The sequence below is a fragment of the Sarcophilus harrisii genome, chromosome 4 (assembly GCF_902635505.1).
Source record: "Sarcophilus harrisii chromosome 4, mSarHar1.11, whole genome shotgun sequence".
Taxonomy (NCBI): Eukaryota; Metazoa; Chordata; class Mammalia; order Dasyuromorphia; family Dasyuridae; genus Sarcophilus; species Sarcophilus harrisii.
This window is the reverse complement of record NC_045429.1, coordinates 432291294-432315195: the sequence shown is the minus strand read 5'-3', so window position 1 is coordinate 432315195 and position 23902 is coordinate 432291294. Positions and strand designations below refer to the sequence as shown.

General features: G+C 35.9%; 1 protein-coding gene across 1 annotated transcript in view; it reads right to left on the bottom strand.

Annotated features, from left to right (window-relative positions):
• MYO1D (myosin ID) overlaps positions 1–23902 on the bottom strand; it is a 376233-nt gene that overhangs the window by 107148 nt on the left and 245183 nt on the right. The window contains exon 21 of the mRNA XM_031967606.1: positions 1232–1386. Coding sequence (XP_031823466.1) covers positions 1232–1386 — 155 coding nt within the window. The remainder of the gene's footprint in view (positions 1–1231; positions 1387–23902) is intronic.

Sequence of the window (23902 nt, the reverse complement as noted above, 5' to 3'; positions counted from 1 at the left end):
TATAATCCTGGAGCTTTCTACATCACTGAAATTTCTAAATCACTACATCACAGACCTAGGCCCTACTTCATATTATCCTTAGGCATGTTTAAAACACGTTTAAAATATAGGATCTTCTTTCCTTGGGCAAGTCACATAAGCATGTTTCCCTGATGATGGCCTTTATCTTTCCATAGCCATCATCAGGGAAACATGCTTAAGTGACTTGCCCAAGGTCACCCAGCTAGCAAGTGTTGGAGGCTGGATTTGAACTCATGGAGATAATTCTTCCTTGCTCCAGACTAGGCACTCTATTCACTGCATCGCCACCTCGCTGCAACCTTATGGTATATATTTCCTAAACAAAGTTGTTATTAAGTTCCTACTTCAGGATCCCTTGCATAATTTTTCCTCCACAGCCTTTTTGTCAGATTCATTCCCTCCCACCTTTTTTCACAATCACTACCCCACTCAGGTCCTTTTTCACCTCTCACTTGGATGACTATAAGAACTGTCACTTTTTTCTCTCCTTTTTAATGTCAGAACAATCTTCCTTAAATACAGACTTCACATATACCTCCAGCAGTGACTGTGCAGTGATTATTTATGGCTTTTTCTACCACAACCAAATTCCTCAGGCTCTTTGCCAAAAGGGCGCCTTATTTCATGTAACTCTTTACCAAAGCTACTCCATTCCACCCAAGACAATTTGCTGACCTTGCCTTAATCTGATTGCCATTCCCTACCTCATCATTTAGATATTAAAGTTATAGTACATTACATTCTTTTCACTTAAAACAAAACAAAATTCATAAGTTGTTTTAAATTTGTAGTTTCTAACAGCAGAGACAGTATTCCCTAATTCTTTTGTACCTAGATTATAAGAGATTATAATTGATTATAAGAGAAGAGATGGCTTGATTAGATTTTAATAAAAGAATTCTCAAGTATTTTTGCTTTCTGCGAGATTTCATTATATGTGGATTAAGAGGAAAGAGATTTTACCTTAAGTGTGATGTTTTATTATTAGTTATGCTGGTGGAGGGAAGATCTGGGAACGATTCCTAATGTCAAAACCAAACCAAGCTTTGACCAAAATATTCTAGATAGAACTTACCTACATTAAATAGTCTCTCTTTAGGGAAGAAAATGATTGGACAAAATTAAAACGGCATAACGTAAATTCGCCAACAACTGCAATGAACAATTTCAGCTTCCGCAGCTTGAATTTGAGAATGAAGTTGAAACTCACCTCTTGAAATGATTTGCCAGAACCCCAACAAGTTCCCCAATTCGATTCTCATTGGTTGGCTGTTTGCTGAAAAGGCAGACAATGAGGTCTTTGTTGTCTTTTGTATGGAAAACTACAAGCTGGTCCTTTCCATTGGAGACGCTCAACCCAGTCAACTGCAAAGAGAGTTAAAAAATATTACAAGGCTCGCTTTCAAACACATGATCAACATACTTAGATTTGGTGGTTCTTCTGTCTATATGTAATTAGAAGCAACCCAGCAATCTTTTCTAGAAGAGGACCTTTTGTTGTTCTATGCTGAAATTATTCCATTAAAATATACATCTTCTGCTTATATCTTCCCAACCACATACTTCAATCCCCTCCATTGTAAATATGAATATGTACAATAAACAAGGTGAAGATTCATATGCAGAAGCCAGATAACAACAAAAGTTCTCTCAGTAAATTTACTACTATTCTCTTCTTCATTTTTGAAGATTATCACTCAGAATTTATTATCATGAACTATGAGGTATCACAAATAACAATAGTCAAAGGCTTTCAAAAACTAGGTTCAGTTGTGGGGTTCACTATTAGCAATAATCTATGGAGAATCCCTGGAGGACTGAGAAAAATGAGAATAATTAAAACACTGGGAAGTCGTATTCATGAAAAGCTAATAGAATGTGACTTATTTAGTCTAAACAAAAAAAAAGATTCTAATAAATTTTACAGAATGCACAAAGATTTGTTATTTGTGATGGTAAACATGGCCTCATTTTCAGAAAGATGAACTTAAATCACAGCAGATTCTAATGTAAATCAGGAGATTTATGTCAGATTTTAGAAAGTAATTCTTACATATGAGGACCTTACGTGTTTAGAATAGTGAAATTTGTGAATTCTTCTTTGGACAATTTAAAGAATTTATTGAGCTTCCTGTCTGTAAGCAATGACTGAAAAATTTTGTTGCTGTGGGTGATTTCAGTTGTGACTGGCTCTCTGTGACTCTATTTAGGGTTTTCTTGAGAGAGATAATGGAGTGTTTGCCATTTCTTTCTCCAACTCATTTTACAGATGAGGAAACTGAGGCAAATAGGGTTAAGTGACTTGCTCAGGATCACAGAGGAGTAAATGTCTGTTATTAAAATGAATCTTCCTGATCCCAAGTCCAGTGCTCTATTCATTATGACACTTTGCTACTCACTGGAAAAATAGGGTTCTCTTCTTCTAGTTACTTAGTCTTTTCTATAAAATAAAACAGGCTTGCAGAGCCCTCTCCAATTATGCTTTCCTTGTCTACTGCAGAGACACTGAAGTATCATCTTCTGGTCATTTTGGTGGGTCAATGATGGATTCTCTTGGGTCTATAAAATGTAAATTCCAGTGTGTGTGTATGTAAATCACCTTTTTGGAAGTCTATGGACCCTTTCTCAGAAAAATGTTTTAAAATGAATAAAATAAAATACAAAGGATTACAAAGGAAATCAATTCTATTACAGACACGTTTAAGGCCCCTGGATTAAGACTGCCAGATAATCTGGAAGAAAAGCCTTTAAGGAGTTTATAATTCATGAAGTAATGAACCATACTTTCCCTCCCTGCAAAAGCACAACATTAGCATAGAGAATCACAGCATGAAGATGAAACCATCTCATCATTTTATAGGTGAGACCCAGTTTCATTTGGGTTTTGAACCCCGATCAGCTCAATACAAATTTAGTGCCTTCCACTATCCCATGCTATGAACATTGAGAAAAATAGTTAAAAACTGGGTGCAAGGGAATGCAACAATAAAGAGATGGCTCCCCAAAGCAAATGAGGTTTTGGCTGCTTTTAAAAAAGGAGTAAGAAGAGGAAAAAAGGAATAAAAATTCCCCTCCCCCAAAAAACTGGGGTCTTTGGGTTTGTCAAACACTAGATCATTAAAGTTATTGGCTGTTTTGTCCTTTGAACCTAACCTATTCCATTGATCAACTAGTCTATTTCTTAGCCAATACCAAATGGTTTTGGTAACCGCTGCTTTATAATATAATTTTAGATCTGGTACAGCTAGGCCAAAAAAGGAATAGAATTTTAAAAAAGTACACAGCAGAGAACAAAAGAACAACCTACAAGGAAACAAAGAAAAGACATATATTCATGAATATAATTTCTTTTACTACTATATATCATTTCTTGAACTGTTAATAATTTATTGTTTATATCTATTTATATTTCGAATATATTTTGAATCCTCCTTGATGTTCTACTGGGTACCCGATGTGAACATGTGTTCAAGGAGAGGTGGGGGACAGGTATTCCAGGAGAAGAGAATGACTCTGTAAACCTAGGAATTTATGTATTATTTCTGCTTCACCAGACTGCCACAATATAATGTAAGTTGGTCGCCCATATAACCTCATTAGGGGTAGCCAGGTGGTCCAGTGGATGGAGTGCTGGGCCTAGAGTCGGCTTGAAGATGACTTCAGTCAGACACTTAACTTGGACAAGTCTCTTAACTCTGTTTGCCTCAGTCCCTTACCTGGAGAAGAAAATGGCAAACCCCTCCAGGATAGACTGAGGTGACAGATTTTATTGCTAGATCACATTCTCCAGAGCTCCAGCTTTCTCCAAACACGTTAGAAGGCTCTCTGAATACAGGTGCTTAATAATTGTTGAAATGCAGGGTCTAGCATTCAAATGGTTTGAAACACTGTGCTATTGTCTATTAAGTTCAGGGCCTGGGCTATCTGCTCTCACCTGATGATATATATACACATACACACCTAATTTGTACATATGTTCTAGGCAGCCTCCAAGGTGACTGAAATAGCTTACATTTGCAATGAATGTTGATGTGAAACAATATTGGTCTTTGTGCTCTCCAGTGCTTAGTACAGTGCCTGAAACAGAGCGGGTATTTCATAAATATGATGTCAGAAACTGAGCTCATTAAAAAAATTTCACTAAAATGTTTGATGAAAATCCAATAAAACGGAACTCCGAGCTCAGAAGCCTCGGATTTTTGGCTCCACGATCATTAAATGCGGGAGAATTACAGATGGAGAAATCTGGTCAAGGGGCAAGGCTGGAGTCTTCCAAAAACTGCTCCAAAGAATAACTGAACCAAATCGATCCATCCAACATATGAATATGTGCAAAACGCTCAGGGAAGGGCAGAGCACGAGGTCAAGTTTAGAAATAAATGATATGAAATATAATAAGGGTACATAAGGGAGACGAAGAATTATCTACATTAGCTCCAAAGAGGCGGTGATTGCTTCCAAATGGAGGGAATCAGATAACCCTTCGTGGAAGAAATGGCATTTGAGCTAAGCCCCAACAGATGGGTAGGATTTGAATAGCAGAGTCACTGGAGGAGGGGGAGGGAAGGAGACAGGAAGGGAGAAGGGAAGACATTCCAGGCACATTTATATTGGGCCTCAGAGCTTTTCATACATGTCATTTCATCTGATCTTTATTGGGGGAAAAAAATTCAAATATTATTTATTATCCCTATTTAAGAGAGGAGGAAACAAAAGCTCAGGAAGCTTAAGTGAATTCCAGCAATTGTTTTTGACTCCAAGTTTATTATTTCTACTATCTCATATTGCCTGAATATAATGTGGCTACTAATATTATCTTGTTGGTGATGCTCCAGGCCTGGAGTCAGGACGACATCTTCCAAGTTCAAATCCTGCTTCAGATATGTTCAACCCAGGGCAAGGTCACCTAATCCTGATTCTCTCTATTTCCTCAACTATAAAAATGAACAGAAGAAGGAAATGGTGAACTATTCCAGTATTTTTGCCAAGAAAACCTTACAAAGAGACACAAGAAAACAGCAAATTACCTTGTTAAGTATATTTAATATAATATATATTAAGTAATATATATAATATATATTAAGTAAAGTATAATCCTATACATAGGGATTAAATAAACTATATATATATATATATATATACATACACACATATACATATAATTTGTATATATGTTATATATAATCTCTAAAGTGCCTGAAACAGCTTACATTTGCAATGAATGTTGATATAAAACAATATTGGTCTTTGAATCTCCCTCCAGTGCTTAGTACAGTCTCTGAAACAGAGTAGGTATTTAATAAATGGTTATTGATTGATTGACTCTCTGTTTGTTGAATTGAAAATAGAAAAATGGTGAAAATGAATTAAATGTATTATTTATCTAAATTTCTGATGATTGAAGTTAAGAGACTGAAGAGAACTAAGAACTTTCAAAGGCTTTAGTGAGTGCTGAACTCCATTGTATATAAAAGAGCTAGAAGCTAGCGATCTAACAAAAAAAGCTGCAAGACTTTGTAAGAATAGCCTCAGGACCGAAACCCAGTGTGAGTGGAGACTTTCCATCTGTTCTAAAGGCAGCAAAAAAAAAAAAAAGAAAAGAAAAGAAAAAAAAAGGACCTTTTAAGAATCTGAGTTGGAGCAAGAAGAAAGTCAAGGACAAGAAACGTTGGATAGTCAGGGAAGAGGGGACAATAATAATAATAGACAATGTTGAGGAGATAGAACTACTCAATTCCTGTTTTGCTTCTGTTTTCTCTAACAAAGTGAATTATCTTCAAAATGGTAAGAACAGAACAAAAATAGCCATCTGGAAATTGCAAACAAAGGTTAATAGCTACCTTCTAGGAGTTCTAATCACCTGGTCCAAACTGTGAGTGACCTGCAAGCATATTGAAAAAAGTGGGTGTGATTACTGAGCCACTATCTGTGATGTTTAAGGAAATGGAGCATTAGGTAAATGGTTTATAGAATTAGAGATATGGAAAATGTCTCAATCATTAAAAAAAAGACAAAAGTAATTGACTTTGATACTCAGTAATAATTCTAGAATATATAAAAACTCTACCAGTTTTGGGGCACTTTGAAAGGGAAGAAGTAACCATAACGAGATACCAATGGCTCATTAAGAACAAGTCATTCAAAACTAAGAGAAGCTCAAGTCATTTCTCCAAAGGATTCATTATGAAAAATACTATCCATTTCCAGAGGGAGAAATGATGAACTCTGTGAGTGCAGACTGGATCATACATTTTTTCTTTTGCTTTATTTATTTTTTGCAACAGAGCTAATGTGGAAATATGTTTTGCATGACTTCATATGGATAAAAGTTTTTGCATTTCTTGCCTTTTCACTGGATAGGGAAGGTGGGAGAGAAGGAAAGAATTTGGAACTGAAAATAAAAATGAAAATTAAAAAAGAACAAATAATTTCTTTCATGGAAATATCTTCGACATTGCACAGCCAACCATAGTGAAAGATTTCACTAAAGTCTTTGGCAAAGCTTTGCATATTTTATTTGTTTGGGTGTTTGGGTGAACAAGATGGATTATAGTATACTTTGGAGAGTTTAGGACTAGCTGAGAAGTAATGGCAATGATTGATGAGTTGACATCAACCTGAAAGGAAGTCTTTAGTGGAGTGCTGCAGGACTCAGTTTTTAGACTTATTTAACATTAAAATGCTAAAAGAAGGCACAGGAAGGCATCATTATAAAATTCTTTTATCACACAAATCTAGAAGAAAGGGATCCTGAAAGATCTCAACAGGCCAGAAGATAGGCTGAATAATGAGATGAAACTTGATAGGAATAAATGTAAAGATCTGCATGTGGGTTCAAAAAGTAAAGTGCCCAAATATAGAATGGAACAAACATAGCTGATTAGCAGTTCATGTGAAAAGAACTAGATCTTTTAGTGGACTGCAAGCTTAATATAAAGCAGCAACATTATGTGGCAGCCAGAAAAGTTATTGTGATCTTTTAACAGAAACACAAAGACTAAAGTGAGTGAGGTGAGAGATCTGTTCCACCTTGTCCTAGTAGGGAAGACACCAGTGACTCTGAAGTCCTTTTGACCTAAGAGTGCTCTTGTCTGTCAATAATTGTAAAATATCATAATATTTTTTCCCTTAGGTTTTAGAGAAGACATATTAGTAATCCTTAAGCCCTCTGACCTTGTTCTAATACTCTATCTGTCAATGATTTCAAATTCTTCTGGCTTTAGAAGAGTCCTACAAGCATTACTGGCTGTCAGATAGATAATCTGTTGATCAGTAATGACCAAGTTCCTAAGAGACCACCCCTCAAACCTACCAGAAAGCCATAAAATTAGCAAATAGATAACATGAAGCTTCCATCCAATTTTGTATAAATCTATCCTCTTCTCTCGAATCCCTTGCTAATTTCTTTGGGAACTTAGCCCGCTTGTAATAGCATTACAATTACAAATAAACTTGATTAGGATTCAAGCCTGCAAATTCTTTTGAGACACCTTGTGGCATTGTTCTATGACCCCAATTCTGGGGTCCCTTTTCCCAACCTCACCAATAGGACCAGGCCAAGAGTAATGTGTTTAGTTCCAGGTATAATGTACAGAAAGAATATTGACAAGCTAGAACAGGTTCAGGGAGGAGCAATCAGGAATGTGAGGGGATTTGAAATTATGCTATATAATAATCAGTTGCATAAATTAAGGATGTTAGCCCAGGTAAAGCAAAACTTGAAGGTATGAGGATATAAAAGTTTTCAAATATTTGAACGGTTGTACCATGGAAGAGGGATTAGATTAAATTTCTTTGGCTTTTAAGGGAAGAACTGTGCCTAATGAACCGTTCGAAAAAGGTAGGCTTTGAGCAACATAGGGAAAAACTTCCTACCATTTTGAACTGTCCAGAAATTAGCTAGTGAGTTCCCCATTCTTGGAGATCTACAAGCATAGTCTGGAACATTATTTGGAAGGCATAATGTAGTTGATATCCATAATTTGGTGAAGATTTGAATTAGACAGTTCCTACAGTCCTTTCCAACTTTAAGACCTCATGATTCAATGGGAAATTCTTTAGTATATAATTTCATTTCAAAATTTACTTTATTCCTTTTATTTTTCTGGCTACAGATATATCACCAGCAACATTTTTCTTATTAGATATAATTATGATCATTTTGGGGCCCATAGATGAAACAAGAGTAAAAGGGAAAGAAAGAAATATTTTTTTAAACTGGACAAGAATTGGAAAAAGACCAAAAAGAATGAGATAAAATAAGATATACATATTCATAAAAGTAAGATTGTCTGAGATAAAATTAACCGTGCTATGAATTTGAAAGGTGGGGAAATATGGAGGAAAAGAGAATAAAGTTCATGAGAGATCTTTAAAGAGGGAAGAAAGGAGATGGTAGAGAAGAGATGTTGGATCATATGATTCTTTAAAACACTGGCCACCAGATGGTACTATTTGCCCAGGGCAGCTTCCTTGCTTTATGGAATGGTATTGATGGATGGAGAAAGGAGAAGCAATGGACAACTGGTCATTTATACCAACAGAGCTTTAGCAAGTAAGGTATTTATAACTTGGTTGGTTTGCATTCTTTTCTCTAATTTTTCAAGTTATTTAGGAAGGAGTAGCCTCTTTTGGACTTCCACTTTCTTCCCACCTTTTCACCAACTCTGTAATCTGGTTTTATGAAGTACTTAACTGTTTTTTTTTTTTTTTTTAATGTCATCAAGTACTTAAAAAACTCTCCAAATCCATAGCCTTTTCTTGTATTCTTATTAATTCTCTATAGCATGACACTATTGATAACTTCTTCTTTATTAACACTGGATTGTCACATGTCTTCTAAAATGCCATGTTCTCCCTATTTCTCCTTTTATCTTTCTGACCATTCCTTTTCTTCCTTTGCTGGTTTCATTTTCCAAATCCCAGAGGTGGATATTCCTCAAAGTTTTTTTTTCCCACCATTCAATTCATTTTTCTCTTAGCTTTGGCTGGGAAAAGCTGCTCCCACAGTTTTAACTATTATCTTCATATGAAAGACTCAGCTTTATATCCAACTTTGACTCTTCTCAAGATCCAGTTCAATTCCTATTGGGCATTTCCATCTGAAAGTCTAGTGCCACCCAGAAATCAACTTGTTCAAAATTGAACTCCTGTCATTAATTCAATCTTTAGTTTTGTCAAGAGCTTTTTCATTATTCCTAACTGTGAGAAGTGTCTCTACTCTTCTAAGGTATTTATGATATGACCTAGGTTACATATCAGTTTGAAACTTATTGTGGTATATGGTATGAGATGCTGGTTTGAATTTTAAACCTTATTTCTGCCAGATTCCTTCCCAATTTTCTGACCAGTTTTTGCCTTGTTTATCCCAATAGTTTACCCCAAATCCATCAGTTTCATAACATTATTCTAAAATATTTGATTCTAATATACTTGTTCTACTAATCACCTTAAAAATATTTTTTAAAAGCAGCATCAAATAGTTTTTGATGACTATTGTATTATGTCACAGTTTGAGTAAGGGATTGATAGGCCCTTTTTCTTATCACTTAGTTCCTTTGAGATTTTTCAACTTTTCATTTCTGTAGATGAATTTTGCTATGGTTTTGTCTTGTTCAATTTTATCTATTTGGTGGCCATTTTTTTCCTCAATAGTATCTTATTTTCCCAAATATATATGTAAAGATAGCTTTCAACATTCATTTTTATAAGACTTTGTGTTCATTCCCTCCTTTACGTCATCTTATGGAAACTTTAACTTTATTCAGAAGAACCTAAAGAAGAACCTTTCTTACTTTCAATGCATTTCCTGATTCCCTCAGCTGCTAGTGCCCTCCCAAGTTACTTTATATTTAACTACCATATATTTATTTTTATATGTATTTTTTGTACTTAATTATATATGTCCATATTGTTGATTAGAGGGCTAGAGGGTGGAGTACCAAACCCTTCCCAATGCCTTTCTCTGTAGAAGACAAAAAGAGAATTTTCTGGCTCCCTCCATTCTGCATCTGTTACCCTGCCGGGTTTCACCTCCAAGTTGTGGTTGAGTGCCCCATGTTGTTCCTCCCCCAAATAGACTAAACTCCTTGAGGGAGGGGGTTGTCTTTGACTTTATTAATTGCATCCATAGTGATTAGCACAGTGCTTAGCACATAGTAGGCACTTAATAAATGTTTACTGGACTGGATTTTTTTCTGGATACAATGTAATTTCCTTGAGAATAAGGATAGTTTCCTACTTTTTTTCTATCTCTTTGCATCTCTAGTGCATAGTGTAAGTTGTTGGTGTTTAATAAATGCTTACTGACTAACGGTATCACCTAAATGAGAAGAATCCTGTGTTTACAAGAATATCCCAGATTGCCCCTGGGTGGCCTTAGGTGGCCTTGGTTTTGACTGGAGTGATCCAGAGACCAGCAGGATTTTTAACCTTCACATTACTTGAACATTCAGTCATGAGCACTTTCCTAATCTCTTATCATTTGCCAGACATTTTGCTAAGTGTATGGGTATGGAGAAAGTAAAAAGGATAATTCAGCTCAAAATTTAAAGAAGGTGACAGTAAGTTATCCCTTCCACACAGCGACTTTCCCCATTGTAGTTTCTATATATGGTGGGTTGACATAAGGAATTAAAAAGGAATTTGAGAAGGGCGATTTGTGAAAGCTGCATACAACACATGAGAGCCAGCAGACATCACAGAGCCTATAACCAAATACTTAACCCACATTTTACAATAAAGTTCTGCAAAAATTCCCCCAAAAGAAAAAAATAACTCAGATTTCTTCTCTGGTATAAAGGGAAGGTAAAAAATACATGGATTTTCCAGTTTGAGGGAATGCCTCATCCCCACCCTTGATAGCAAAAGGAAAGCTATATAAATATTCTTGCACACACATACAATGATTTCCTGGTACACATTGAGAAATATTACAATTAATATATTACATATTTATAAGTGCTGACGAAACTCAACAGTAGACAAAGGTAGAATTCACTAAGAAGGGATTCCTGGACCCAGATGAGTTTTGAGATGATGTAATGGTTTATTTCAACAAAACAGATTTATACGGCAAGATATTTGTATTGGTAACACTTATATTCATATAAATCACTAAAATAATGCAGCAGCAATTTATAAGTAGTTATTTTACTAGGCACTCAAGAACATGATAAACATTACTAACTCTTCCCACTCTCCTGTTATGTTGTTCATGCATCCATAGGTTATTGTGTGTATGTGTGTGTGTGTTCTGGCTAAATTTCTCAAGGGCAGGATGTCCTCATTTCTTTACGCGTGTTGGATCTATAACCTCTCTGCAGCACTACCATATGTCACAGGCAGTTGTAGATACACACACACACACACACACACACACACACACACACACACACACAGAGACAGAGATTTATTTAACAAAGAAATGAACTCTGGGCTCTCTCAGCATATTTTCCTTACATGTAGTTTGATTGGCCTGACTTTAATATTCAGAATCTCAAATTCAACTACTTTGTATAACTAAAATATTTATGCCTGTCTGCTCTCATGGAAGAGACTTTACTGTTCAACAATGAAGCACATTGTTTTTCATTGAGAAACTCAGAAAGTGAAGGCTCCCACATTTTGTAGGCTGCCTGGGGCAAATAAAACCTTAGCTATACCGAATCCACGAAGAAAGACTCATTCTAGAGATGTGTGTTGGATATGTGGGGATTACCCTCTTAGTCGACAAAATTCTTTATCTCAGCCATGTTGGATGGAAGCCTTCCGAAAATGCATCACATGATTCTCTGCCTTCTTTTAAACACAATTTACTGGACATAATTTGGTTCTCTGTTGACAACTAAGGATCACCCTTATGAAGATAAATTACTGTATGGCGCTGTAATACAATAGGGTCCTAAAGGTCTACTGAGTAATATAGGGTGATCTGCCCCAATACTAAATGTCTTTTATGTGCACAGATTTTGTGGCATCTTTTATTTTTTTTTTTTTTTTTTTGATTTCTCAAAATCCTTTTATGTTTGCTTCTTAATTCTCAATTATGTTCTAGATCAGTGGTCTACAAACATTTTTGATTATCCATTCTTATTAGTAAAGTAATTTTTAGTAACACTTCAATACATTTACAATTATATACATTACATGTTTTAAGGTATGTACAACAGAGAAGTAAAAATGAGATAAAGATGAAATAAACATTTAAAATATTTAAAAGTGAATCTTTTTTGCTCTTGCTAAAAACAGAATTGTTACTTGTTAAATTGTTATTAGAATATTTTAGTAAAAGTAATGATCAATAAATTTCATCCTTTTTGAAAATCTTTGTTTAATACTTTAATATACAGTGCTTGAAACATCTGGTTATAATTTTAGTTTATTTCAATATTGGTTTAATAGGTGATGTAGCTGACACCATTCAAAGATACGTAGATTTAAATGGAAGAAATACATCATTGGCTGTGCTAACTAAATCATGACACTCATTTTTGAATCCCTCCCATCAGCTCCATAAAATTTTTTTGTTGAATTTTAGCAGTAAATATGATTCTTCCCTGATGTCAATCAGTTGTTCCTGGAAATTATGTGGAATGTGTAGCATTATTATTATTTTTTTCTGTCAAGAGTTCAAATCCCATTGGAATTCTTCATTTGGAAGATTTTAAAAACAGGCTAGAATTCTATTTTCAGGCTAAATTAGCAGATAGGGGAGTTTTATTGGTGATATACTTAGGTAATTCTTGGCAACAAAAGCTTAGCTTTTGTATATCTTGATAATTATGATGACTTTATACTGTTTATGGCCAACTGTCTCAAGGAACAACACACATTTAGAGCAAGGTTCATCATTTATAATAGTTGACATAAAGCAGTCATTAGAATGACTGCTTTTGATCATTTAAAATATTTTTGGCTGAGATCTTGTTAGCTCTGATTAAATTAAAATTGTTTTTGCCTCATAATGTGGCTGATGATGAACTCTTAGGAAGATGGGTATTGTCCCCTCTGCCATTTTCTCATTGTTCACTTGTGCTCACATTATTAGTGTTATAGTCAATTTATGATTTCTTTGCAAGAAACTTTAAAAGATAATTATTTCTCTCTTTTTAAAAAGAATTAATTTATTTTAAACTATATAATATAATGTAATCCATTAACTCACTTAACCAACTGCACATAAATTATATTCTACTGCAGACACTATTGTCATTCTCAACACATTGTACTCCCATTCTTTCTTCTGGATACCATCAGTGACTGTCTGATATACAGAGTTAAGTAGGGAACCATAGTCATTTAATTTATTAAATAATAATAAATGCTTAATTTAAAAAAGATATAATAAATGTAAATTGGAGTTAGAATATTTTCTTCCCACTCCTTAAGGGATTAATCTTGCGCACTCCATTTTGGAGATTGTTATTCTAGATTATAAGGTATCTGGACAAGTGAATTATGGAAAAGGGAAATATTATTGTAACAAAATTGCAATAATTGGTTAGAATACCAAGTTATTTATTTTTACTTTTGAAAGTAGATAAACTTATGAATATACTCAAAGATTTAAAAAACAGAAATAAAGGTGCCATATATACTAAAATATAACCAGTATCAATTTCTATGGTAGCAAAGAACTGGAAACAAAGTAGATGTTCATTGACTGGGGAACAATTAAACAAGCTGTCTCTAGTATATTATTATACTGTAGGAAATGATGAATATGAAGAATTCAGAGAAGAATGAATAGATGTTCATGAACTGATAAAAAGTAGATTAATCAGAACCAGGAAAACAATATACACAATGACTACAACATTGTAAATGGAAAATAAATAAAACACCACCAATCCCTGAAATTCAAGACTATAATTTTAGCCACTAAGCCAAATGTCAGGTTGGAGAAGAAATGGAAAAAAAATGCATCTCCCTCCTTTCTTTGCAAAAGTAGGGAACAATGACTGTGCATTACCAGACATTGTTGAGGCTAGAAAACTTTTGCTGATCTCACCTTTCTCTTTTTAATTTTTTTTTTTAAACAAAGGATGGCTCACTGGGTAGGGGGAGGAAGGACAGATATATTCAGAAATGAAAGCAAAAGATGTTGGTACAAATTCAAGATGGATAAAAAATCCTCCCAAAGCTTCTAGGAAGTTGCTTTTGACTCATCCACTCTCACCTCTGAATTTCTGAATTTATTTCCTCTAAAATGCCCTTCTTTCTTTTCTCTGACAAATCATTTCCTTCTTCTACTTCAAAACACAAAGTATGCCTTCTGTATGATGCTTTCTCAAGTTTACCTTGTTCTAATTAATTCAGTTACTCTTGGAAACTTCTGTGAGATTTGTGCTACCAATAAAATACTCATTTCTCTAAAACTTTTTGTTGTTATTATAATGTGCAGGCCATTTTTGCATTCTATTATCAACTCCTTTGTAAATCACATCAGTTTTGTTAGGCTAGGTGGTATAGCGTATAGTTTAGTGGACTTGGAATCTTTCCAACCTGAGTTTGAATCCTTCCTCAGAAACTTCTGGCTGTGTGAGCTTGGATCATCTAAAAAATGGAGATAATAAAAGTACCTACCCAACTTATAGCTTGCTGGAAAGTTCAATATGAATAAAGCACTTTGCAAATCTTAAAATGCACATAAATATTTAGAATTTGTTACTATTAGAAATCATTACCAATTGATAGTAGTGTTTATTATTATTATTATTATTATTATTATTATTACTACTACTACTATTACTACAATATTTTCTCACAATTCCTTCTATGGCATAGCACATCACAGAATAATCATTCAGTAATCTTTCTTCAAACTTAATTTATTTTAAATTATTCAAAATAAATATTCAAATATAAAATATATATTCAAATACAATTTATTTTAAAGTCAATCAGTCAGTCAACTGGCATTCATTAAGCATCTATTACAGGCCAGGTTCGGACCAAAGTTTGCCACAATCAAAGCTGTTATTAGCAGGACATTATAATATCTCTGAAGAATCCACCAAAGAATCAGTCGAGTCTCACAATGATCTACCACGAGGCACGCCACACGTGTCATAAAATAGCAATTTTGCTATTTTAGCAAATAGCAGATTTGGGTCCCAATTTCCTCATGAATAGCGAGGAAAAATATGGGGTTGGCCTTTGAGGTCCTTTAAGGACCCTTAAAATTCTAAGCCTCTGACCCCATGATTATGATCATCATTCAGAGTGTTTAGGTTAAATTCCTTTCCAACATGAAGTATCTTTTAAAATCTTGAGCATTTCACTAATAGTAATTAAATTCTAATGTGAGGCTGCTTTCAAAGCTTCTAACACTGATGCTAGAATAATTCAAAAGCACACATGGATCTTCTTCTCTGCCAAATTGTACCATCTTTTAAAATGAATTTGCATACATAAGTATCAATCTAGGTTTACAATAGGATTCCACAGATTAGTACTATCTGGCTTTAAGTGTGCATCCATTGTAGGAGAAAAATGAATAAATTGTTCCCTGAATTCATAAAACCTTATTTAAAAACTGATGATTAGCTGAACCATGAGAGATAGCTAATATTTCCTAGAGCCAAGTATTTCTTTTTTATGTCTGCTCTTGAAATATAACTGAACCGGACACAGAGGCTCTGAATATAAAGACAATTTATAAGCCTCTTCAGGAATTACACATGGAATATCATTATAATTAAAAAGAATTTCCCATATATACCAGAAAACTAAAATATGTGGCAAACTTCCAAGTTAAATGGAAGGTTTTGTCTTGCTTTAAACAAAATATCCAATATATAGAAATTTAAACTTATAAGGAAGACAATTTAGGGATCCTTACAAAAGGATTTGATTTTTGCTTTATAGTCATTGTAGGAATCCTCTAATTAGCTGTGCTGTAATTAAAAAATGATCTGACTGCAAAAGAACCCCATTTGTTTGCAAAGAGGGAGATACAGGCACATCAAGGTGCAAGCCCAATTTTTCCCTCTGACAGAAACCACTTAGCCCATTTGGAAAGATTTCCCCTGTGACTCAACAAATAAGACCAAAAATATGGCTTAGATACTGCTTTTGTCACAAGGTCTTCTGGAGAAAAGAGCCCACTTAAATACTAAAATCACAAAAGACATCTTAAAAATAATCCCAAGTGCGGAGGAGGGGAATTTTATAATTCTTTCTCACCCATACTAGCAAAAAGACAGGGAAAAAAAATCTGGAGAAAAAGATTCTAAAAACCTACCAACTGCAGCACCCTTATAAATTTCTCATGTTTCATTTTTATTAGCTCTGCTCTAAGCAAAAATAGCACCTTCCCTAAGAATACAGTTTTTCAAACGTCTGGTGTTTCTAAGGAAGTACCTTTGTTATAGCAGACAAAATATCAACACCTACAAAAAAGATTAAAATCACTTCTAGGAACTGCAGAGTATTAATTGGTCTGACATTAAAGGATTATATACTTCCTAATAAAGAAGAGTAATAAATAGAGTTTAAAGGCAAAGAGGGGTTAGGGAAAAGGGGACCGAAAGCTCCCAATGCTCAGGATGCTCTTTTTAAACACACACAAGCCAAGGCAGTACCAGACATCAGCTGACAGCCTCCATTGAGATTACTATGGAAACAGCATCCCTTGGGATGTTGCCATGTGGGTAGGGTGCTTTAGAAATGGTGATGGTGAATATTGCTGGCAGGCAGATGAATTTCAGCAGGGTTCACTCCTGTACACATTACAAGGGCAATCCATCTTTCAAACGAAAACATATCTTTCTAGTGAGGCACATCAAATGGAGTAATAAAGCACCGAGGCTGGTGTAATTACAATCCATTTACCTCTACAAAACAGTCACATCAGTCCAGATAATTGTCTCTTTCCTCTCCCCTGTCTGGCCCCCTTTCTCTAAGAACTAAAAGATGTTATTTGTGTAATTAATTGGCGACTTCCTTTGCCATTATGCACATATGGGTACAAAAAGGGACCGGACCAGAACCCCTATTAATGGGCAGATTTCAAACATTCTTCAGAAAATCACCCCAATTTACCAACAGAAAAGGAGTGGGAGGAATTTAAGCCCAGGTGAGGGTCGGTGTTTGAGTTTCCGTCATCCAGTCAGAAAGAAAAACACTGAAGCGATTTTATGTTTATGCAAATTCGATTCAATCCTGTCAGCGAGGCTCAAATGGACCCATGCCCACAGTAAATCAGCAGCATAGAAGTGCTATTATTCAAGGAACATGCCTTAGCTCGGCCATGCCATCTCTCCCATCCATTTTCTAGTACTCCCCAGGGCAATTCATAGTGTTCCAAAGGCCCTGTCAGCTCAGGGAACTGTGCAAACAACCAGCCAGACTCACTGCTTTTTCCTCGGCTTCTGTTCACAAAAAAAAGCATTTACTACAGCGAGAAAGCAGGAGCTTACATCTGCCAGCTTTGCAGAACACTCAAATTCTGACCTCCCTGCCCTAAAACTTCCCAGCATCCTGACAACTCCATTGGAACTGGGGCTTTTAAGGGTCACAAAAAGAGAGCTCTGAGACGACAGAGCTGGAAGGAATCCATCAGTTAGCCAGTCCACTTCATTTTACACATGAAGAAACTGACACACATGGCGACTGACTGGCAGCCTGATGGCATGGAGACAGCCCGGGAATCTGGGTCTCCTGTTCCCTTTCTGCCACTTCATCCCTGAACGTTTACCAGAAACACTGATTTGCTGCCTGGCTGAAACCTTGTCAGGAGGGGAAACCAAGGGTTTGTACTAAATACAGAGGGATGCACTCATGGATTAATGAGTGAGCTAGATGTGGGTGCAAATCAACCAATTCACCTGAGAGACCTTGAGGAAGTGTTACTTTCCTGAGACTCAGTTTCTTCATCTGTAAAATGAAGGGGGTAGAATCAAATGACATCTGATGTCACTTCCAGCTCAATCATCCAACTCAGGCTGTCCAAAAGTCCAAATATCATTTTCTTTTTTTTTTTATCATTAATTTTTTTATTTTGAGCAAATAATTTTTTAATAAGCTTTTTATTTTCAAAACATACACACGGACAATTTGACAACATTGATCCTTTCACAGCCTTGTGTTTCAGATTTTCTCTTCCTCTCCCCCACCCCCTCCCCTGGATGGCAAGCAATTCAATATATGTTAAACATGTTAAAATATATGTAAACATATTTATACAATTCTCTTGCTGTAAATTCCATTTTCTGATATTAAAAGCTTAAAGCTACACTAAGACTTTTGGGACAGTCATATCTATATCTATACACACACATACAACTGTAATACAAGTTAAAAAATAATCAAATTCATAGGAGAGGCAAGTTCCTTCATTAGCAACCTTTAATTGCTCCTCAATGTCTAGTGAATAAAATAAAAACTCCTTTTTTATTTGTGTACTTAGAAACTTAAAGTCTACCTCCAACGTACATTTTCAACTCTTAACTTTACAGTGCTTTTCCCTGCATCAATAACGAATTCCTTGTTGCTCCTAATTTTAACCCAATAGTGTGTCTTTTTGCTGTAATGATATCCCCTGCCACATTCTACCTATAAAATCCTTCTCCTTCAAAAAAAAAAAAAAAAAGTATGGCTTTGGGAACACCAGAGAACAAATTTGGAGGGGTTAGAATGGCGTAATGGAGAGAGAAGAGAGATGAAGGTAGCAGGGAACCTGTACGTGTCTCATTAAGCAGAAGGTGACAGCTGGAGTACAAAGTAAGAGGGAGGAGATCTGGGGTCCAGTTTGGGCTGTACCCACTTACCCAGCTACGTGACACTGGACAAATTATTTCATCTCCCCAAGGATATTTCTTTATCTATAAAATGTGGTTGGACTTTCTAGCTCTAAAATGCTGTGACTTTGAGTTGGGATGGTGGATGGTTGTGATGATCTCACTTTGTGACTTCCAGATGGCAATTCTTGAGAACAACTAGAGCTAGAAGTTTTAGGGAGTCTACCAGACAGATAGTCAAACTGTCATTAAAAATGAATCCAATCAATTCTGATGGACAACGAGATGATCCAGGCCAGTCCCAATGATCTTGTAATGGAGAGAGCCATCTGCACCCAGAGAGAAAGAGCTGTGGGAACTGAGTGTGGATCACAATATAATATTTTCATCTTTTTTATTGTTGTTTGCTTGCATTTTATTTCTCATTTTCCCCCTTTTTTAATCTGGTTTTTCTTGTGCAGCACAATAACTGTATAAATATGTATACATATATTGGATTTAACATATATATTTTTAACATGTTTAGCATATAGTAGATTACTTTATATCTAGGGGAGAGAGTAGGGGAAGGGGAGGGAAATTTGGAACACAAGGTTTTGCAAGGGTCAATGCCGAAAAATTATCCATGCATATGTTTTGTAAATAAAAAGCTTTAATAAAAAATATCCAAAATGATAAAGAAAAGAGATAAAATCAGCTGTGGATAACTTATTGGGGACAATGACACAAATGCCATTTTATATGAGTAAGTACTTCTGCAACAATATTTACTTTATTCTTCTTTTAAGACTTGACATTACTTCAGGACATGAAATAAGAAATGAAGGTAGGGACAAAGTTCCAATTCTCATGCAAAGGAAATAGGGGATAGATTCATTTTCAAGAAGATGGAGGACAGGATTAAAGAAATAACACAAATGATCAATATCTACCTAAGTATTTTGCTCCAAAGAAATGGAGACACCTGGAGGAAGTAGAACATTAGCATCTACACCATGCATTGGAACAGTTTTCAGAGTACTTCTACTCATAGACACTGGTGAATCCCCAGATCCTGATGACAGTCCACTTAGGTAGATAAAGAGGGATATTGCTATTCTCACTGCTCTAATGAAGGTGGGGAAGTTTGGACATATAGAGTCATTTTCAAGGTTTTCTGAAGATTTGAAGTTAGAAGGGGCCTTAGAGATTCATGTGGGCCAAGAATTCTTAATTTTTTTTGTTTCCTGGATGCTTTTGGAAGTCGGGTGAAACTTATGAATCCATTCTTAGAATGATGTTGGTAAATGTGTAAAACAAAATATGTAGGATTACAAAGAAAACTGATGAATCTGAAATATGATTATCAAAGTAATAATTAAAAAAAAATAACCACCAAGTTCCTGGACCCTAGGTGAAGAACCTCTGATTTAGGCTAAATTCTCTACTTTGTAGATAAAGAATCTTAAGCTGAGATTGCTTAGATGACATCTCCAAGGACACAGGTGCACATCACACCCCTCATTCCAGAGCTTCTTCCATTATCACGTTCTATCCCTTATCACGCATTGCTTTTCATTCTCATTGGGGATAAAGGAGAATCGTGTTAATTCCACATTGCATAATTAAGAAAAAATAGGTTTCTAATTGGATTTGATATCAATCTGAATTTTGTACTTTTCTCTAAAGCCCAGAACAAAAAAGCAACATTAGCTTTAAGTATATATTTTTTTGAAGTTTTACTTTGAAAGTATCTTTGCTAAGAAAATCAGTCTGAGCTCAACAGAATAAACTATTCAGCATTCCACTGACAAAGTCTTTTTGGACAACTACGAGATTATGCCAGCACAGAACAATGTAAGTTGTAGAAAACATTCCTGCAACAGCTCTATAAATGTCAAAGATGTAGACAAAGCAAAGATGTCTAATGTTATAAATAGAAGAATCAGTAATTGAACTAAAATTCTGAGGCAAAACGCAGGATTTTTGTTCTTCTTCTTTTGGAGACGGTTTTTCATGCAAGGTCACAGAGAGAACCAGATGACCAATGACTACCTGAAATTTTATTCAAATGGCTCAGAAAAAATGTATTCAAAACATTGCTAAGATTGCAGTCACACACTTGCTAAATCAGTAACAATAGTTAAATACTAACTACAATAAGATTCAATGAAAGTGGGAAGGCAAAAGAACCATAATTTCTGATGGAACTCTGAATGAATGGTGTGGGACTCTTTGGAGAAGTGTTCTAACTATATAAAATTAGAGCTCCCACCTGTTCATATCCTTAGGCTTGGTCAACTCTTTACCAGAACTGTAACTAAAGTATATAAAGTTTAAAAATGATCATGTGTATAAAAATATTTTTATTTAAAATAGCCAAATGGATCTCTTAACTGGGTGATATGGGTAGTATGGCTTAATGACCAGAGCAGGACTTGAAATCAAGAAGAACTAGGTATCGGGGCTGTCATTGACACATATTGATTATACGATCCTGGGCAAGTCATGATATCTCTCAGTGCCCCAGGTGGCTCCCTGAGACCAGAAGTGGGGAAGAAGGACAAGCATTAAAAAAATAAAAACACCTACTATGTGCTAGACACTGTGGAAAGCGTTTTCCTAATTTTATCTCATTTGATCCCTCTAACAGCCTTGAAAGGGAGGTGCCATTATCATCCCCATTTTGCAGATGAGGAGACTGAGCCAGACAGAGGTGTCCCTCTCCCTGGGATGCACACCTAGGTTAAGTGTCTCCTGACAGATTAGAACTTGGGCCATCCTTATGCTAGCTCCACTGCTCTACCCACTGCACTTTTGCTCTTTGTTGTTTGGTCATTTCTGTTCCATCTAACTTTTTGTGACCTCATTTGGGGATTTTTTGGCAAAGACACTGGAGTGATTGGCCATTTCCTTCAGCTCATTTTACAGATGAGGAAACTGAGGCAAATTGGGTGAAGTGACTTGCCCAGAATCACACAGCTGGTACATATCTGAGGTCAAATTTGAACTCAGAACAGGTTTCCTAATTCCAGGCCACTTGGCTGCTCCCTGATCCACTGGTAGAGAGAATTTCTTTATGAGGAACCCTGCCTACCAATGAAATCAGGAGACCGGACAGTTCCCAGCATCCCTTTGTAACTCATCCCACCCACACTCACTCACTTGCACCCAGATCTTGGACTGAAAGATGGCACTCAAGTTCTGCACTGGGTTTGCTGCCTGTTGGAGCTAAAACAAAACATTGGATTATGCAAAGCCAAATTCTGCCTTTGATAAAGCAAAACTTCACGGCGCCTTTCAGTGTGTCTGTCTCCCCTCTGTGTATAATTTGGTCTTCTCCAGTGCCTTTGCCTTCTGTGTTCCCTTAGACAGCTAGAAGGTGCCCTTCAGAGAGAACAGGGTCTAGAGTCCCAAAGACCAAATTCAAATCTAACTTACTAGCGATGTGACCCTGGACAAATTACTTGAATCTATTTCCTCACCTATAAAATGGGGATAAATAACAGCACCTACCTCAAAGGGTTGTTGTGGGGATCAAAAAAGGGACTTGGAATAGTGCCTGGTATACAGTAGGTGCTTAATAAATTCTTGTTCCTTGATGTCATTTCTACCTTCTCCAAAAGTGGTAGATAAACTGAGCGTCCTACTGGCATTCTCATGGAGAAGATGTATGACATAGGAGATTTAGAGCCGATCCCCGGCATGCTGGGTGGCCCCCCTGTGGTAATTTTGTAGGAGGTCTCATGCAACATTGGGCAGCCAGGGATGGGAAGGGAATAAAGCCCACACTGATGACATCATAGACCCATGTCAGTGTTTTGGTTAATAAACTCTTACACCTGTGTAAATAATGCCATAGAGTCATTGAGGACTATTCAGTTTCTATTTCTGTATCTCCAAGACTGAGTACATAGTAGGTATATAATAAATGCTTATTGATTTTAATTCAATTTTTTTCATCCAATTATTTTTGCATATTTATGTTGTCAGTTATGAAATTTGAAATTTTTCTTTTCCTTCCTTCCTTCCTTCCTTCCTTCCTTTCTTTCTTTCTTTCTTTCTTTCTTTCTTTCTTTCTTTCTTTCTTTCTTTCTTTCTTTCTTTCTTTCTTTCTTTCTGCTGAGGCAATTGGGGTTAAGTGATTTGTCCAAGGTCACACAGGTAGGACGTGTTAAGTGTCTCTCAGGCCAGATTTTAACTCGGGTCCTCCTGACTTCAGGGCTGGTGCTCTCTCCACTGCCCCCAAATTGGAAATTTTTAATATTCAGAAATTCCTAAACATTAAGAGCATCCTCTTCAACAATGAGTTGATTCAAACTAGTTCCATTGTCCAGTAATGAAGAAAGCCATCTACACACAGAGAGAGACTGTGGGAACTGAGTGTGAACCACAACAGACCATTCTCACTCTTTCTATTGTTTGCTTTCATTTTTGCTTTCCTTCTCAGGTTTGTTTTTCCTTTCTAGATCCGATTTTTCTTGTGCATCAAAATAACTATGAATATGTATACATATATTGGGTTTCAAATATAATTTAACATATTTAACATGTATTGGACTACCTGCCATCTAGGGTCGGGGAAGGATGGGAAAATCTGCAACAGAAGGTTTTGTAAGGGTCAGTGCTGAAAAATTACCCATGCATATGTTTTGTAAATAAAAAGATATAATTTAGAAATAGTTATTAAAAAAAAAAAAAGATTAAGAGCATCCAGAGTATGGTATAAAAGAATACTGGGTTGCTCATCAGAGGACATGGATTCAAATACAAACTCTTGACTTCTACCTGTGTGATCTCAGGCAAGTGTCATTTAATCTCTCTGAATTTTGACTTATTCATCTTATAAAAGGAGGAGGATGGATTGGAAGGGCGCATTAATAAAGCATTTATTATGTGCCAGCACTGGCGATACATGTGGAAACAATGGCATGGTGCTTTGCTTAGGGAGCTTGTTTTCTCGTGGGGTGAGACAAGGCAGTTTTAGAATGGGGAGTCCCTCTTTCCTTTCCATGACTTCTTTTTCTCAGGGTTTTCAGCAACTCTCATGAGTCCAACTATTACCTCTATGCAGATGACTTCCAAGTTTATGTACCTAGTCCACAGCTTTCTCCTGAGCTCCAGTATTTGCTGGACATTTCTACCTGGAAGTCTATTTG